Source organism: Myxine glutinosa, chromosome 9 (assembly GCF_964187855.1).
Source record: "Myxine glutinosa chromosome 9, kmMyxGlut1.1, whole genome shotgun sequence".
In the NCBI taxonomy this organism is placed as follows: Eukaryota; Metazoa; Chordata; class Myxini; order Myxiniformes; family Myxinidae; genus Myxine; species Myxine glutinosa.
The window spans coordinates 69,710,383-69,730,447 of record NC_136269.1 but is presented as its reverse complement, the minus strand read 5'-3'; the positions used below and the strand labels follow the sequence as shown (position 1 = coordinate 69,730,447).

Genomic DNA, 20,065 nt, shown 5'->3' with positions numbered 1-20,065 from the left:
CCCCTTGCCCGCATTTCTTCTTCCACCATCTTTAGCCAAGTCTTTCTCGGTCTTCCCCGTCCTCTACTTCCTTCTACAATCATTTCCATCACTCTTCTCAACCAGTCACTTTCATCCTTCCTCAACACATGACCAAACATCTCAACCTGTTCCTCTTCACAGCATCCATCACAGGCTCTATTGCCATCATCTTTCGCAATTCATCATTTGTCTTCCTCTCTCTCAACGATACTCCGCACATCCACCGAACCATTCGCATTTCCACCCTTTCCAGCCTTCGTTGCTGCTCTACGTTCATTACCCATGTCTCGCTCCCATAAATCATAACACTTCTCACACATGCAGCATACACCTTTCCCTTCAGCTTCAACGACACTCCCCTCCTCATCAGCACGCCACTCAGTTCCCGAAACTTCTTCCATGCACATCTCACTCTTGCAACCGTTGCCGAGTCTGATCCACCTTCTCCATTCAGCATGTCTCCGAGGTAGCAAAATGTTTTCACACCTTCCAGCTTCACGCCGTCTCCAAGATCCAACTCAACATTTCCTCCATCTGCAGCTCCCTCTGTGCACACCTTACATTTGAATGTAGCTGCCACACTGGTTAATGACCCTCTCAGACCACTACATTTTTGATGAACCCACTCAGCGCACATTGTACATTGAATGGAGTTCACTCCGACACCCTTCCTGCACACAGCACATGGCCATTTCCCAGTTCTTTCCACCTCACCACATGCTTTACCACTTGCCATCACCTTCGTCTTTCCGATATTCACCTTCAGACCTTTTGTCTCCATACATTCCTTCCACTTGTTCATCTTCTCCTTCAGTCCATCCATACTTTCCGCAATCAACACCAGATCATCTGCATACAACAACTCCCATGGTAAACCCTCCTTTACGTTCTGAGCCAGCACCTCCATCACAGCTACAAATAGTAGTGGACTTAGTACCGACCCCCTGATGCACTCCCACCTTCACCTCAAACTCACCACTGTTCCCATCTTTCATCCTTCCAGCAGTGCGTTCTCTTTTGTACATTGCCATCACTACTATGATCAACCATTCCTCCACTCCTAACTTCCTCATTGCCCATGTCAATACTTTGCGTGGAACCCTATCGAATGCTTTCTCCAGATCAAGAAACCCAAGAAACAACTTCTTCCTCTTCTCCATGTACTTCTCCTGCAACTGCCTCACAATAAAAAGCGCGTCTGTCGTTCCTCTTCCTGGCATAAATCCAAACTGCATTTCGTCGATCTTCACTTTCTTCCTTATCCTCCTCTCCAACACCCTTTCCAATACCTTCATTCCATGCTCCAATAACTTTATCGCTCGGTACGAGCCACACTCTAGAGGGTCACCTTTCCCCTTGTATAGAGGGACGAGGGTACTCAGTTCCCAACTCACTGGAATGCGACCTTCTTTCACCGCCAGATTACACATCTCTGTCATTCTCTTCACACCCCAAATTCCTGCTGCCTTCAACATATCTCCCACAACTCCAGTTGGCCCTCCCGCTTTTCTACTCTTCATTGCTTTTATCGCTGCCTCAACTTCCTTCTCAGTTATCTTCTCTGCCGGTCCTAAAACTGGGTTACTCTCCATGTTGCCATCCCATTCATTCTCTGCATTCAACAGCATTTCCATATATCTTTTCCATCTTCCTTTAATTCCATCTGGGTCGACAACGATTTGTCCCACTTCATCCTTCAAGCAACTCACCCCCATCACATCACACCTCTCTTTCGCTATCTGCTTTGCAATCCTGAATACTTCTCTCTGACCCTCTTCCGAATCCAAGCGTTCTCCGAACATTTTCCTACATGCCTCCTGCGCCTTTGCTACCTCTTTCTTTGCAGCCTTCTTGGCTGCCTTATAACTTTCATGCTCTGCTGTTTCTGCTCCCGTATCCTTCGCCTTCTGCCACTCCTTGAACCTCTTCCTCTTCTCGTCAATCCTCTTTCCAACTTCATCATCCCACCACCATGTTTCCGAGTGCCTCGGTGGTCCTTTTGTCCATCCACATACCTCACCAACGGCTCCCAACAGACTAGCTTTCATTGACATCCAACCACTTTCAAGCTCAACCACATCATCCTCTACCCTACTCAGCCTCTCTTTTAATGCCTCCCTTACTGTCACCTCTTTCAACCTCCACACCTTCATTCTCGGTTGGTACTTCACCCGCCGAGCTCTCCTCGCACCTTTCACCGTTATGTCGCAGACAACCAAGTGGTGCTGTGAAACAGCCTCCTCCCCCGGGATCACCTTTGTGTCCCGGAGGTGCCCCCCATCTCGCCTACGCACCATCAGGTAGTCAACGGTTGTCGTCGACCCACCTGACGTGTATGTAACAAGCTTATTATCCTCTTTCTGGAACTGAGTATTACAAATCAACAAATCAGCTCCATCAGCAAACTCCAAAATCCTTTCATCTTCTCCATTTCTCACACCATATCCGTAACCCCCATGAACTCCCTCAAAACCATCCATACTCCTTCCCACATGTCCGTTTAGGTCTCCTCCTACCACAACAACTTCCTCATCTTTCACGTTTTCCATCAGCTTCTCTATCGCACACCAGAACTTGTCCTTCTCTTCATCGCCCCGACCAACCTGCGGAGCATATCCCGAGATAACGTTCACCAAGAGCTTTCCAATCATCATTTTCACCATCATCAACCTATCACTCACTCTAGTCACACTCACCACACTGTCTACAAACTCCTCAGAAAACAGGACACCAACACCATTCACGCCCTCCAGGCACCCTTGCCACACAAACTTGTATTTCTGTCCCTGCCTACCCTTCACCATTCTCACACCACTTCCCTTCCATCTCGTCTCTTGCACACAACATATGTCCACTCTTCTTCTGACAAATACTTCCACCACTTCTTCTGATCTCCCTGTCATTGTCCCTACATTCCATGTCCCAAACCTCAGAAACCGATCTCCACTTCGGGCTGTTCCCTGCCCATATGTAGTTGTAATTGTCATGGTTCTCTTTTTGAGGCAATGTTTTTATGGCCGGATGCCCTTCCTGACGCCAACCCTCTTAGTCGTCTCTTACGACACGCAGGGATACGGTGTACCTATTCTAATCCAGGGTACACACTGGGAAACGTTTAAAACATGGAAATTCTTGAGGGGGTGGGGGGGGGGGAGGTATCACGGCTGCGGGGGCCCCGTCAGCACCACGCCACGTTTGCCCGGTCAGCACCACGGTGGCCCGGTCAGTACCACACCCTTGGAAAGGACTTCGATGCACGTCGGCCCGGTCGGCCCAGAGCCTGGCGCGAAGTCCAAGGACATCAGCACGTCATCCGAAAACAGCTCCGGTTGGTGCAAACCACTCGGTCAATGGCGCGAACCAGGTCCCGACACGCCCTTGCTCGCTTGGCCCCGATGAAGGCCTCGCTGGGTGTTCTCCAAACAGGGGCAAAATCGCCCAAGCCGCGCTGGATTTCGGCAGCAGAAGCCTTGCTCACTCGGCCCCGATGAAGGCCTCGCTGGGTGTTCTCCAAACAGGGGCAGAATCGCCCAAGCCGCGCTGGATTTCGGCGGCGGAAAGAAGGGTGAGCCAGAATGAAAGTCAATAAAAAAAAAACCACCGTTTAGAGGCCATTAAGTCAATAAGTTGTTCCCTTTTTCCCCATTGACTTCAATGTTAAATTTGAGGTGAATCAGAACCTATGAGTAGTAGTTAGGTCTATTGAGGATTTAATATTTGTAAATAGGTTGTCCCAAAAGAGGGTGAAATTTTGGGTGAGGCAGAATGAAAGTCAATAAATTTTTCACTTTTTCCCCATTTACTTCAATGTTAAATTTGAGGTGAGCCAGAACCAACATTTATACTCTACTCATGAACCTCCATATGAAGTATGAATGGCAGGTACGTACACGCTGCCATACTTGGTCTTCTGAAAGCGCGTGCTGCGGATGCGTTCGTGGTGTTCCTCCAGCTCACGCACAGTCACAGTGACATCTCGCAGGCTCAGGAACATGCGGTACGGTTCCTCAATGTTAAAAGCTGCATATTCCTGTTCAGTGGTGGGTCCATCGTATACTGCACGACTTCCACAGGCCTCTGAATGGTGCAAAAACAGAACAATACACTAACTCGTACAATACAAACTCTATAGCTAAGGTTATCCCTGCATCAAATCCACATGGCAATCTTTTGAGTAAATAATGAGTTGAAACCAAAGAAGATTAAATCATAAGTAGGGCTACCTTGAGAAAAATAGCCATGGTCATGTTCTCAAATTACTCAAACTAGTTCACAAAACTCAGACTAGTTCTCAAACAATTAATTACTCTCGCCACAATTTCTTTTTGAAAATTCTTCATACCTGAACCAGGCTAGAAGAAACCTCCACATCTCCATAAGCAAGGTAAATGTCAACACTGATTGCATATATAGATTCAAAAATCACCATATTCAAGGTGAACAAATTGCCATAAAGAACACACCCATTCTGTATTTGGTTAAAGAGTTGTTTGACATTTTTGTAAGGCAGCAAAAAACATTGCGGCTGCAACACTACAGCACCACAGCCACAAAAATACATTTGAAGACGAGGTAAAAGGAAAGATGCATTTGTTAGGAGCTGTAAAGCATTATTTTGGCAGGATGACCATTATCTGGCACAAAAATTGCAACCAATGGTGCTTCCCTGGCATTAATGATTGTAGTATAATGCAACACTTTGTAAACCAGGAAGTAGTAGTGGCTGCTGCTCTTGCAGGATATTATCAGGCTGTGCAAAATCAACAACTTTTACTTAATGAGTTGTGTTCTCTCAAGATGCATGTATAAGAATTGGTAACTTGCTAGCATATAGTATTCAACAGTAATGGCAGTTATTGCTGAACGATTCAACGAGCGAGAGTGCGCACAATGTGAGACTTAAGGAGAATGACTTTTCAGCATCAACATCACGACACATCAAAAAGGTGCTTCCTTTTTAAATACAGAAATGTAGGTTCATGGAGGAGCTAAACAACAAAGCTGGGCTGCAATTTCACAGACTGACAGAGGATCAAATGAGAAGAAGAAGACATTGTTACCTCCATCGAAGGTTGACGGAGGTTATGTTTTCATTCCTGTCAGTCTGTGAGCAGAATATCTCAAAACGTTGTGGACGGATTCAGCCGAAACTTGGTGGACAATTTGGGTGCATGACAAGGATGAACTTATTAACCTTTGGTGAATATCTGGACCGTATACAAGAATTTTTTTTAATTTTCAAAATGATTATTCACCATTGAGAGATGGAGCCAAAACGATATATAGCATGATATTTCGAAATGTTGTGGATGGATTATGACAACACTTGGGGGATGATTTGGGTAGGTGACAAGGAAAACCTGATTAGATCTTGGTTAAGGTCTGAATGCAGATTCCACACATCAGTGGGGTACAAAATTTAAACTGTTCAGCCTGGTAGAGGTATGCAGTCTATTTAGTGCCGTTCTAATTCCAGGATGTGGTTAGGCCTGATTTCCAATGATTTGACATCGATTGTGCGACTTGGTGCAGTAGTTAAAATAAAAGAACTTGAAAATAAACTTGCGATGGAAACTTGGTGCATGTAAATGATGTATGAAGCATGTTCAACAGAGAATGAGCCACTGTGACTGTCGCTAAATAGTACTTCGTTGGAGTACAATAATGATGAATTATGAGTTGAGCTATAATTATGACCCTTCTCCCAAAGCATTACATAAAATCCAAAAGTTTCAACACGTTAGGAGGTGCCTGGATTCTTAAAGTGCAAAAGGAAAGCGGCAGGCCCAACACCAACTCCAAGACTCTGAAGATAATCAACACCAACAGCATTACTCATATTAAGCTCAATCAATTAATACATTAATCACTGCAATTGTAGAAGTAAAACAGTCTTACCCCAACCCACAACATACCTTGCATCTTCTCCAAAAGATCAACATTGTTGATGAATAGTGAGTATATTCTTTGTGTTTCCCTGTCACTATCAATGTCCAACTCAATGTTGGTCGCAGGCCGTCTGTGACAACAATGAGCCACAACAAATGTGTCGTGATAGATACAGATAAATGGATTGACGGACAAAGTCCAAGTGCTCCTGCTCCTTACAGATATTCTTTCAGCTCCTGCTCAATCAACTTACCCTGTGCAGTGCTTGCACCCATTGGCGCTCTCGATCAACGCCTTACAGCAAAGCCATGTGCCACTGATGTATGCAGCGGGGTGATAGAACTCAAGCCGTGTGTTGCTCTGACTGACACGTGCTAGCACGTCCATCCATGACTTGGCCTCAACACAGTTGGACGCCTGCACGTACAGTGTCCGTTGAGGCTGGATCACCTGGAACATCTGGACAATTGAAATTAGTGGGAGTAGATTGAAGGAATGATTTGCTAAATTCGAAGTTTCAAACTGCGAAGCATTCAGTCTCTAAGTCACAGATGAATTAGTAGCTTTTCCTCAATTTTTTTTTAATGTTTTCATTTTGTTTGGCATCAATATTTCATACAGGTAGAGAAACTCATAGAAGAGCAGAAGAACAGGAGACCATGGATCAAAGGGAAAATTAGGCAAAAGGGACACAGTGGCACACCAACAAACAGATACACGACAGCACAAGGAGGGCAATTTCCAGAGAAGAGTGGGAAAAGTGCCTCGATCAGCCAGAAATGTACATATCAATAGTGAAAAAGGAAGTCATCAATGAAGGAAAATGGAAGACACCATTGGAAGTAGTGGTGAACAAGACTAAATCGAAGAGGGAAGATCTCGAGACAATGGACTCATGAAAACAAAAAATGGAGGGGAGTAGTGCCAAATGTACACTTGGGGAGCGTAACAAGAAAAGGGTTTTTGCAAAAGTGAGTGCAACCTGGAGGGGCAATGGCTGGGCAGACAGCCAAGAGCAGGAAGGGCAAGACCATAATAGAGCCAGTAACAAAAAAAACTGCAAAGCCGCTACATCGTGCCAATGGTGAGCAAGAAGCAGACATCGAGATTCGGCTTCCTGAAGTGTCCTTCTAATGGTAGAGCAGGGCCTTATATTGGAGGGATCTCAAGGGGTCAAGATGGGAAGCAGCACCAGCAGTCCACAGTGGGGAGCAATATTACATGTCACCATGAATGAAGGCTTTGTATACTGCTACAAACTAAGGATGACAGGACAGTCCTGCAGATAATTCTGAGCAGGTGACTTTGGGGGTCAGCTTGTAGATATGATCTTCCCATTTAACTCCCATTCTGCATACTAAATGTCCTTGTTCTGCATAAATAAATAATGTTTTATCCTTTATATATAATTAGTGTAGCAGCATAGCAAACCTGTTGTGCATTTTGTGATACAAGCACCAAATTTGGCACAAATGTACATTAATATGTTGCGAACATTTTCAGATATTGGGCCACTTGAAATTCCGTAATTTTTTTTTTCAAATTTTTTCAAATTTCGTAATTTCAAATTTTTCGGGTGACACCGTCACAATTTCGGTCTTCGAGGCCGGCCGATATAGTGGGGCGGCTTAGCCCAAATATTCAAAAGAATTGTGCATTTTGTGATACAAGCACCAAATTTGGCACAAATGTACATTAATATGTTGCGAACATTGTGTGGTCAGCAATGAAGACGAGAGTCTGAATTACATGTATGCAAAAGACCTTGTGAACCAGTGAAGCAAATACACGGGTAAGCATGAATTAAATCTAGGGCATGATATAATTTCCATGATGTTTACCTCTACACTCAATGGTGGAAGGAGGTAATGTTTTGATCCCAGCTTGTCTGTATGTCTGTTTGTCTGTTAGTCCACAAAATTCCAGACAAAGCTTGTAGTAGTGGTAGTTGTAGTGGTAGTGGTGATAACAGAAATTGTTATATAGAACTGAACTTATATTATTATTATATGCAGAAAATAACTTCATTTCTATATGCCCTGCAGTGGACAGGTTAATTGGTTTATGCAGTGAAGGGGTCACCCTGGTGTGCACTGCTGTGTTCTGCCTCACTGAGTTGTTCAGGTATGATGTACTCAGCACAAGCTTCCGGTCGGCCCGGAGGTGGGGGTGCGGGGCCTGTCACGGAACGTCAAAACAAACGGCCTGCCGGGGCCGCCCAAAAGTCGGGCGTGAGGGGCGCGTCCACTAATGGAACGCCTCTCGCTTCCCAGATCGAGGGCCACGTGGTCAGGAGAACCTCGTCCCTTCCGGTCACACTTTGCCTATCGGCCGGCCTCGAAGACCGAAATTGTGACGGTGTCACCCGAAAAATTTGAAATTACGAAATTTGAAAAAATTTGAAAAAAAAAATTACGGAATTTCAAGTGGCCCAATATCTGAAAATGTTCGCAACATATTAATGTACATTTGTGCCAAATTTGGTGCTTGTATCACAAAATGCACAATTCTTTTGAATATTTGGGCTAAGCCGCCCCACTAAATACCAATAGTTGAGGCTGGTCCTAGCAACATTACAGATTCATCTGATAATAACTTCAATTCAATCTTCAAACTAGAACGGCACTCTTCGATGTCACGACGTCGACCGATATGCCTCCGCCCACATTATTACATCATGACAATACTTGTACCAAGTTTGAATTAGGTCACTTCAGCCATTCTCGAGTTATAGACCTATTACAGACTTTGACCTTTGATCTTTGACCCCAAAATATAATCACTTAATCTTTACAATGTTATACATACCTGTACCAAGTTTGAATTAGATCACTTCAGCCGTTCTCAAGTTATAGACCTATTCCAGACTTTGACCTTTGACCTATTGACCCCAAAATCGAATCAGTTAATCTTTATGATCATTCTACATAAAAAACCACCGTTTAGAGGCCAGTTTTTCCCCGCAAAGCGGGGGTTGGCCTTTTTCGGGGACCGTGGTGGTTGTTGTTTTTTTGGTCCCCTTTTTGAAGCAATGTTTTACGGCCGGATGCCCTTCCTGCCGCCAACCCTTTTTGTCGCCTTTTACGACAAGCAGGGAATTACCAGTGAACTGGTACTCAATTAGCCGACCTCGAAGGATGACAGGCTGAGTCAACCCCCTGGCGTTAATTCAGCGATCGACCGAGATTCGAACCCAGGATCCTAGGATCCTAAGCTGGCACCCTAGCCGCTAGCCCAACACCAGGGTCTAATGCTCTTATAAAGAACGAAAATTCTCCAGAAGTAATGTTGAGTATCTCAGGGCATGAGATACGATAAATTCAATGTAGTAAACTACAATCCACCAAAGATTTTGTGAATGACCCAGCTGAAAGTAGGGCCGTTAATGTTTCTTCAAGAACGGTGAGACACAAATTAGCGCAAAGTGTTCTCAATGGATGTGCAGCTGCCAAAAACTTTTGCGAGGGAGAGGCAACCAGATGAAAAAGTCTGAAATAGGCCGCAAAAATTAAACAGTGGGATGATCAAAGATGAAATAAGGGGCTGTTTACAAATGAGTCCAGTGGAATGTGTGACAGGATAATTGGAACAACATTTCACAGTCATACATTTAAAAAAAAAAAACTGTATGAGAGCATGGGAACAATGTGTCATACTCTAAATAAAGCAACGGGCTCGCATACCGAATACTAATGGACTATAGAACTTGCTGCAATAACGCATTGTATATTCAGTATTTATATAAATCTCTCAATTGCAATTACTCATTATTTGTGCATATCCTGTGTGCATCGCCCCAATCATATCCTACACTGTAGCTGAAAAGAAACGAGAATCAAAGGCTTTTCACAAGATATACATAATTGCTTTTGGCAGATCTTTTCCTCTTCTATCAAAATCTATTTTCTCGAGACTCTGTGAAGTATTCTGATCAATCTATAATAATCTTTCTACACTTTGCAGTTGATCATAGAATGACTGTTTTTATGTACAACACATTCATATCTAATCACAATACCAACAAACGACAGCTGCTTTGTTCAAAAACGTACTCAGTACAGAGAGACGATATATATATATATATATATATATATATATATATATATATATATATATATATATATATATATATATATATATATATATATATATGTGTGTGTTCAAAACACACCTGGTCACAAGTGTGCCACACTGACCGGGTCCTCAGTCGAGGTCCTCAGCATCATCCGGTTTCGGCCCTTCAACCTCGATATGGTCAGCTAAGGTGGGCCAGCAGGGGCACGTACACATCCACATGCAGCAACTACACCTGGATGCGTACATACCCCCACCCCCAGCCAGTGCGAACGCAGACTACAACAACAACACCTCCACATCCAGAATCCACAGCACCAAACAAACATGGTGGAACACTCAAACACCCACCTTTATACCCTTCACCACTCACCAACAAAACACACCAGATCATTCATACACACACATCGACACACAGCACCAACCAACCACCTACCCTTACAACATACACCACTCAACATACAAAAACACGCACACTCATGCAAAAATTCATTCATGCAACAGCACACACCCTCACCCACTCTCACTTGCATACACAAAATAAGAAATAATAATAGCAACAAAAAAAACAAAAAACAACACACACAACCAACCACCTACCCTTACCAACATGCACCACTCATGCAAACATGCAAAACCATTCATGCAAAACCACACCCACTCATGACCCACTCCTGCAACACACACACACACACACACACACACACACACACACACACACACACACACACACACACACACACACACACACACACACACACACACACACACACACACACACACACACACATTGTGATACCTGCAGTTGAAGCTGGTCCGAGCAACATTACAGTAACATTGGATGATGAGAACAGTACTTGGTAGAGTGCATACCTCCGCCAGGCTGAACAGTTTGCGTTTTGTATCCCAATGATAGGCCGGATCTGGATTCGGACCTAAATCAAAATCGAATCAGCTCGTTCTTGTCACATACCCACTCATCTTGTCATACTTTGACAAGACACATACCCACTCATCTTGTCATACATCTTGTCATACAGAACTTCACATGTTTTGTCATAATCCGTCCACAATATTTTGAAATATCATGCTGTGTATCGTTTTTGGCCCCATCTTCCAATGGTGAAGAATCACTAGTATTATTAAAAAAACCAATTCAATTTGTCATCTTTCAATCAATAGAATCAATTTGCCCTTGTCACACACACAACCAGTCCACCAAACTTCGACCAAATCTGTCCATAACATTTTGAGATACCCTGCTCTCACAGACAGACAGACAGACTGTGGTGAAAACATAACCTCGGTCCACCTTCACTGGCGGAGTTTTCAATCTTTCTTTTCTTTTCAAATTCAATCTTTTTTGAAAATCCCTGCTGAATTGGCATGTTCAGAAGAGTTACTTGAAAAGTAACTTCAAAAACACATTTAAGCTACAGCATGTTCATCAAGAGTGCAAGATCAACCAGGCAAAGACAAGCAGACATGCCAATACTATATAAAGGTTAAAGGTGGGCACAGATGTCAACAATGAAACACCGGCATCCCCTTAACCCAGGGAAGACAAATGATACGACATACATTTTTCTTTTTGAACGATTCCTCCTCGACTCCTTCCACAGCAAGGATGTCCTCCAATGGGATGATACAGAGGGGTGGAGAATCTACAAGCACAAAGGAACCTTTAATCACAATGTGCATGATTGCAGGGATGCAGCATCTCCTTGTCAATAAGCAATCCATAGAGAACTCACAATCAGCCAGCAGAATACAAACGAGTTCAAAGAAAGAACTGCATGTACATCAGTGGTCACATTCACCATGACTAACGACATCAGCATCATATTAACTCATCCAAACATTGGTGCAACACCAGATGGACACAATGGTTTTTTTCAACAACGAGGCAACAACAAAGGGAGAGGAATTTAATGACATGCTGGGAAAATATTTTAAAAAGAAATATTAGGAACAGAAGAGGACAGTTCCACCTTTTGTCCGATGGTAAGACAGGTGAAGATTGGTGAGACGGAGCCAACGTTCTTTGAAATTCCTAAGGCTCAGTTTCCTTCTGCCTTGTGCCCTCTTTGTTACCCTCCTACAGAGAAAATCAAATCAAATGACAATTGCATTGTTGTATATCCTGTACAAAGGATTTATCTTTATCCTGTGAAGAGGTTTATCCTCTATCCTGCCCATTTTATTATGTACAGAGCAGACAGCATGATATTGCAGGTTTACGAGTGGGTGACGTCACAGCAGGCAGGCAGACAGTCGTGATAGTTTCACTGCAACTCCTCAAGCACATCTTTCAAATAAATCAACTACTCTGAAACCAGGCAGAGCTAGACACCACATCTCTCACCAAATCCTGGATGGCTTAAAATAAAGTACCAAAACAAACTGCATATGTAAAATATATTAATATTATTACAATACAGAAATTGATTTGGTCTTACCCTTCCTTAAGGACGATTTCCTGATCCCTAATAATGGTGTTTCTTTTCCCAGACAGTGAGATCAAATCCAGAAACTATGGGTGGACAATGGAAAGGCAAATGTTATTGCTTTGTCAGGAAATAATTCCTTACCAAACCCGAAGTACTCAAACGTTATAAAGCTAGATGGGACGTCTTTGCCTCATGCTTAAGGCTAAGGATCATAAAAGGATTACTTACATTCTTCACATCTTGCCTGCAGTCATCATCAAAAGTTTCATAAAACTCTGCCATAAAGGGCTCTTTCATGTTGCACTGTAAGCAAAGGAGAGAATATAGCCGTCGGGAAAGGCTCCGCATTAGCATGTCATTTGAAGTTCATCCCATTAAAAAAAATGGTTTTGAACAAGAGTTTTGAACTGCTAACATTATGGAAATGAGAAAAACTGTGAATTGAGAACAGATTTCATTGAAAACTGTGTGGAGAGTTGAGGGCTAAGACTTACTGATCGGCTTTTGAGAAGGCTGCCAAAGGCCTGAATGGTTTTAGAAATTAGTTTCAAGGTCCGAGATGTCTGCTGGTCCTAAAAACAAAAAAACACAAACAAAGGTTAACCCTCCTTACAGTAATGAAATCTTTGTTCGAGTCAAAAACCTGAAGGCGGTGAAGCTGCTGCTGCCACTGCTGCTATTACTAAATCATAAATGCAGCTCTCTCTCTCTCTCTCATCTGACAAAGACTCACTGGACAGTGGTCCCGCAGGTGAAAAAGGTTTGGAGAAAGGATGGCGGGTGCAAAGAACCGGAGGAAGATGAAGCTGCTAACTGCTGTGTACTTCACATCTGGATCATCTGGATGTTACCCAGGTGGAATAAGAGTACCAGTTCCACATCAAAAATGAAAATGCAAGCCATCTTAAAATAAACAGTTTGCTTGTTCTTTATAATAACATAGTTAAAAGAGCAATTCTAATTTTCAAAATCAGCGAATCCAAACCAAAGATGCAGTCCAGGGAATACTTTTTTAAATCCAAAATTCAGCTTGCCACCTACATCTTTTTGTCAACTTGTCACTTGACAAAAGTTTATTGAAAAGCAAAACAATAATAACGAGGAAGCATGTCAAAATGCAAAGACGGTCCACATCCGCTTTGTACTCAAACGAAAGTTGACAAAAACAACCGCTTTTAAAAAATGCAAATTTTATTAATCGCTCTTCTCCATATTCTCAAAATAAAGTTTGTTGAAAATTTGATGACAAAAGCTGATGAAGTGGCAAAAATGTTATGACCTGGACAGACACTGCAGCTCAATGGTAAATAAAATAAGAAACACGTAAGCGATTAAAAAAAAGAAAAAAAAGAAGCCATCTCACACAGCAGAGTGGTGTTCGGGCTGATAAGGCCTATTCGACTTACTCTGACTTTGCCCTTTTCGACCCAATTATTAAGTAGAACGGCACACGGTAGTGAGCAAACCTCCGCCAGGCTGAACAGTTTATGTTTTGTATCCCACTGATAGGCCGGATCTGGATTCGGACCTGAATCAAAATCTAATCGGCTTGTTCTCGTTACCAAACCAACTCGTCAACTTTATTAAATATCATGTTCTTTATCGCTTTTCACCAGATCTCTCAATGGTGAAGAATTACTTAGAAAATTAAATAATTATCGTATCCAAATCCATAGTCAAATCTTCACCAAAATCGAATTGATTCGTCCTTGTCACACGCCCAACCGGTCCACCAAGTTTCGTCCAAATCCGTCCATAACTTTTAAAGATATCCTGCTATATATCATTTTTGGCCGCATCCCCCAATGGTGAATAATCACTTTAAAAATTCTAGTAGGTGGATCCAGATCTGGATCTTCACCAAAATCGAATCATTTCATCCTTGTCACATACACTATCTCTGCAAAATTTCGCCCGAATCCATCCACAACTTTTTGAGATATCTTGTTCACAGACAGACAAACAAACAAAAACCGACAAACGGACAGGGGTGAAAACATAACCTCCATCCACCTTTGGTGGTGGAGGTAATTAGCCTTCGCCATCTATCTACTATAAATGGACGAGTTGTGTGTGAGGCATGTTTTTTGTGGAGTTCTACTGCAACTTTCTGATATGAAGTGTGATACGCCAAAATGATCGTCATTATCTCCTGAGTTGATTCGGCGAATTAACTACAAATAAATCTGGAGGAACTCACGTGACACACACACACACACACACACACACACACACACACACACACACACACACACACACACACACACACACACACACACACACACACACACACACACACACACCATGTTGAGGTGTATAAAGCAGCTTAATACGTCCTTCCACGGCATGGCATTCTAATTACAAAATAAATAACAAAAAGAATGATAAAATTGTCACAAAGCATATATTAATTAATACTCATAATATTAACAACAATCATAATAGTAGTATCATTTGGCAATAATAATAATAATAATAATAATAATAATAATAATAATAACAAACAAAGAATCCCTGCCCTGGTGCAAGCACATCTGGGCTTGGTGAAAGGAAAACTATTGCTCAAGCAGTACAGTAGGCAGGTATCCTAAAACGCCGTGAAGACCAATCAAAATTTTGTTTAATTGACCAACGGGCCCACTCATACATACTCGTATATAAAACAAGACCGGAAGTCTAACAGCAGCATAGCTGGGCTTGTAAAATATTATAAAACACAAACACATATGATTAGCTTTTTAAACAGTCATTAATGCTGTTTATAACATTAAGCAAATACATTTGGAGGAATCCCGACATCCGTGAGGTAAGTTTTACTTACAGAACTGAGCGCCGATCTACTGTAATTTATACACCCCACAAGGGTTGGGTAAATAACATGACCCTTCCTGCCACGGAAAAAGTGGCGCTTTTCGTAGCGGCCTTTTGAAACCCACCAATGAAACCCAATTTTCCTGCTGTTCAACACAAAACTGAAAAGGAGGAAGACCGGGGTGTGCTAATTTACCAAGCAGCTAGCTAGCGCTTGCCAAGCCAGCCGTTCCTTAATGGTTTTGAATGGAGTGCTTGCTGGAATGCTTAAAACACTTGGCGATCTCTCCACAATAAACTTGGTAAGTGAACACACACTCAATGTTCTTGAGACCCAACCATAGATAGACTGTAATCTATATACCCCAAAAAGGAATGACCCTTCCTACCGCTCCCATAGTGAGCGGGTGAACGAGTAAATCAAAATGTCGGTTGGTGGAGTCAGCCGTCGTAATGACATCATAGACACAATGACGTAGCGTGACGGACGGACACAAAACTGCGGCTACTTTAATATATAGAAGATGATATATTTTAACCTCCAGTAACTTTGCAGTCACTACAAAGGGATTAGTGTGATGATTTGCTTTACTATAATCTTAACGTTACGTTATCATTATTTTGAAAATTATATTACTAAAAAAAAAAACCAAGGCTAATTCCTTACTTCCGCATTATTTGTACCGTACACCGTTTATCATTCATTCATGAACCATACACCGCTTCAATCTAGAAACTTTGCAATAACGACAAAGGGATTGCAGTGTTACGATTATATTTACGATATTATTAGTATTAACGCTATTATAATTATTATGAAAACAACACTACTGTATTAAGTAACCTGGGATAATTTGTCCGAAGCGGCCTAAAGGTGAGGCATGAAGGCATGAAGCATAAGGCCTATACATACTGTGTCGTTGAAAGATCCATGACGTCTATGTTTTTGATATTTGATGATCATTTTAACAATCGGTTTGTTTGTGTTTCACACTGAATGAAAAACGTAAAGGTAGAGCATGGCGATTGTGATATGTTCGGCGATATGTTCGGCCTGAACGAAATTGGAATTAAAATGCCGGAGTGTGGAGTCAGCCGTTGTACGCCGTGATGACATCAGACGTAATCACATCACCATGTCATGTGACCAGATCCTCAGCTCTGATTGGTATACGTTTGAGGGGACATACATACATACATCCATACATCCATACATCAAAACATACGGACGGACAAACACTGTTCTAGACTGCTTTGCCCTATGGGTAAAAAGAGAGACGTTTGTGTGTGTCGCCATTTTTCTCAGAGATGGCCAAACATCTTTGTCAAACTTTCAGAGGTTCATCACTGAGTGCGGAGTGTTTTAGGCAAAATATTTTTTGGAAGTTTTGAAAAAAAATCTTTCATCATTCTGTAGTGCCTAAGCCTTTGTAGTTATGTGAAAGGTCATACTAAATGATCTCTGACCTCATTCCTTAGTGGATGTAGGGGTGTGTTTTAGGCCCCCACAAAAAAAAATCTAAATTTCATTTCTTCAAAATGCTAACAGGATTAGAAAAGCAACGGGCAACACCAGGTATCCCTGCGAATATTCTCATCATAAATGTTTATAAAAATCGATGACAATAATGTTGACAATAATGGGAGGGATAGTACAGGATTTTATATGTTTTTGGCAACCATTATTCATTTATATACACTTTACTATCTCCACTATCAGCATTGCACTTTTAATTATTTATATTTTATGATATCAGTGTTTTTTTTATATGGCACTAGCGAGAGTGTCTGGGATTGCCTGGTGATGTTCTAATCCTGTTGGCATTTTGAAGAATTTTTTTTTTTTCTGTTTTTTTTTGTGTAGGTGCCTAAAACACTTTCCTACCTATACCCAATAAGGAAAATTTATATTCAATATGATATATATCACACACACACACACACACACACACACACACACACACACACACACACACACACACACATACCAATCGGGGATAATTTAATATTACCTTTCACATAGCCTCAAAGGCTCGGGCACATAAGAGCGATTTTTAAAAATGCAAAAAGTTGGAACCTATTTCCAATTATATTTTTTTACAAATTGTGCCTAAAACACTCCCCGGCACTCACTGATGTACCTCTGAAAGTTTGACGAAGATACGTTCAGCTATCTGAGGAAAATGCGACACACAAACGGCTCTCTTATAGTATGGATGTATTTCTAGTACAAATAAATAATCTCCACTGCAATAATACAAAGTGTGCAATAATCTCCACTGCAATAATACAAAGTGTGCAATAATCTCCACTGCAATAATACAAAGTGTGCAATAATCTCCACTGCAATAATACAAAGTGTGCAATAATCTCCACTGCAATAATACAAAGTGTGCAATAATCTCCACTGCAATAATACAAAGTGTGCAATAATCTCCACTGCAATAATCCAAATCTTTATCATCTCCACTATCAACAAACTTTGGATTATTTATTTTATACACTTTACGGTCACTGAGACCCACATAAAACTTGTAATCATTTATTTTGATTCAATTTACCATCTCCATTATCAACACACAACTTTTAATTATTTATTTGTGGACACCACCATCACTGCTGCCGACATACCAGCTTGGATTATTTATTTAATACTTTTACCTTTCTATATTTATTTATTTAAATGTAAACTCTACACATCACATCTTTGAACGTGTGGTTTGGGGCTGTGTCCTCAATGAGGACTTTCTTTCAATGTAACGATGTAACATTTGCCTTGAAAGATCAAACTTCAATCACTTATCAGGCAGTAGGTTTGGAAATCACTGGTTTTGTCACTACAAGAATGACACTGCAAATAAGACAATCACAAGTTGAGGTGATGGTTTGTTAAAGTTCATTTACATAATACAAGAAGGTAAAATGCAGTGGACAACTAGTACATACTACAAGGCCTTAAATAAAGAGCCATGAACGATATTGCTTTCATAAAATTCCAGATTGGATTCAAAGATCCGACATGATGATTATTTTCAAAGCAATAAAACAGCCAAAAGTACGAGTTCAAGAAGTAAGAAGTGCACCTGGGAAATGCTTAATGGCCGACTGGCGGAGAGAAAAGAAGATGTCAGACATTACGGTTGGACAGTGCTTTGCAGAATCCATGACAGCTCTGAACACCTGCGTCACATATTGCTTCAAGTTTTTCTGGCAGGAGATTTAGGGAAAAGGCAGAAAATTTGGCATGAAATGAGGACAATAATAACTAGAAAGCATCTGAAAATGCAAATCCCGTCCGCGTCCACTTTTTGTTGAAACTTCTTTCTCCGTATGCTAAACATGATGAAAACAGCTAAAAAAGAAAATTCTAAAATCGATGATTTTAGGGACCTTGCCCTGTTTGACCTCAAAAGTAATATGCCTCTGTGACCCAATATGCAAGCCTTGCTGAAATTTCAAGTGAATTGTATGGAAATTGACGATTTTATGCAGCCTGGACCTTTGACCTTTTGATAAAAATAAAAAAAACAAGAAACAATCAGCTTCGAGCTTTTCATTGGTGAACATATTCAGTGACCCGACTTGCAGATTCTTAAAATTTCACGTCAATTGGATGAAAATTGACAATTTAATGTTGCTGACCTTTGATCTTTTGACCCTATTATCAATTTGTCTTCTCCATATTCTCATAATAAAGCTTTGTTGAAAATTTGATGACCAAAGCTCAAATGGTAAAAAAGTTACGGCCCGGACAGACAGACACGAGCACACGCACACGATTGCAAAACCCCTAAATAGAAAAAATAACATTTTTGAAGAGCTTTGGTGAAAGATCTGTTCCAGAAACATAAATATGTTTAATTAATTTCCTCTTCCAAATCAATCCACTGAAATAAATATTAGGTTTTCTAACTGGCTATCAAAATGTTTTGGCAGAAGTCTGATTGACAAATTAATCATCTTAAGTCAATGCATAAAAATAATTAATTTACCTCTTGTGGGAATGAGAGAATAAATTAATAATATAGGAATAAATGAATAATGGGATATGGTGGTAGCCATTTGGTGAAGACAGTGAATAGGTATTTCAGAAATTGTGAGATAAAATCTTGTCAGGGCAGCAGTCGCAAAGAGTCAATAACCTTCAAAAGCAATGCGAATCTTTCTGTCCTGTCTATCCTGGTGCATACATATGTGATGCCATTACATACTTTGTGGTCGACTCTAAAATCCCATCAGGACATCTTGGCCTGGACACCAAAAAATCTACCACTTCTTTAACAGCATCAATTATTGCAACCTTCTTGTGGGGTCCGCCGGGGTATGCTTTTGACCACAAACTAGTGGTCCAGACCTGACATTAAATGCAGCAGGAATTTGGTCAAGGTTCTGGTGATAACTAGCCTACTCCTCATGAAAAACACCATGGGATCTTTAACATGCACAAATGATCAAAGGTGGTGGACACTCCCTCTGACTTAACTTCCTTCTTGGCTCACACATGCACACATTGGATGGCGCACACATTGATGTATTCATTGCTCAGCATGCGAAGCACCAGGGTGGCATTGTACAGCTGGCTTGAGATTGCAACTGTGTACATTTGAAGTGCATATCTCGAAAGCGAGTATGGATACATCAAAATCCAAGCGAATGTGCAACAACAACAACAACATGCATTTTAAGGCCATTTTCCCTGCTTGAGCGGGGGTTACCCTTGCGGTCCCCATGACAATCTTCTCCATTTTGCCCTATTTTCAGCATCTCTCCTTGTTAACCCCCTTGCCTGCATTTCTTCTTCCACCATCTTTAGCCAAGTC

At 41.5% G+C, this 20,065-nt stretch overlaps 1 protein-coding gene across 3 annotated transcripts in view; it reads right to left on the bottom strand.

Moving 5' to 3' along the window:
* Window positions 1-20,065, bottom strand: part of LOC137435329 (ras GTPase-activating protein 3) — a 267,088-nt gene that overhangs the window by 12,727 nt on the left and 234,296 nt on the right. For all 3 annotated transcript variants that reach the window (XM_068129019.2, XM_068129020.2, XM_068129021.2), the window contains 10 exons: window positions 18,329-18,452; window positions 13,168-13,274; window positions 12,929-13,006; window positions 12,663-12,737; window positions 12,444-12,517; window positions 11,976-12,082; window positions 11,566-11,648; window positions 6,164-6,369; window positions 5,937-6,040; window positions 3,912-4,098 (listed from right to left, as the gene is read on the bottom strand). In XM_068129019.2, coding sequence (XP_067985120.1) covers window positions 3,912-4,098; window positions 5,937-6,040; window positions 6,164-6,369; window positions 11,566-11,648; window positions 11,976-12,082; window positions 12,444-12,517; window positions 12,663-12,737; window positions 12,929-13,006; window positions 13,168-13,274; window positions 18,329-18,452 — 1,145 coding nt within the window. The remainder of the gene's footprint in view (window positions 1-3,911; window positions 4,099-5,936; window positions 6,041-6,163; window positions 6,370-11,565; window positions 11,649-11,975; window positions 12,083-12,443; window positions 12,518-12,662; window positions 12,738-12,928; window positions 13,007-13,167; window positions 13,275-18,328; window positions 18,453-20,065) is intronic.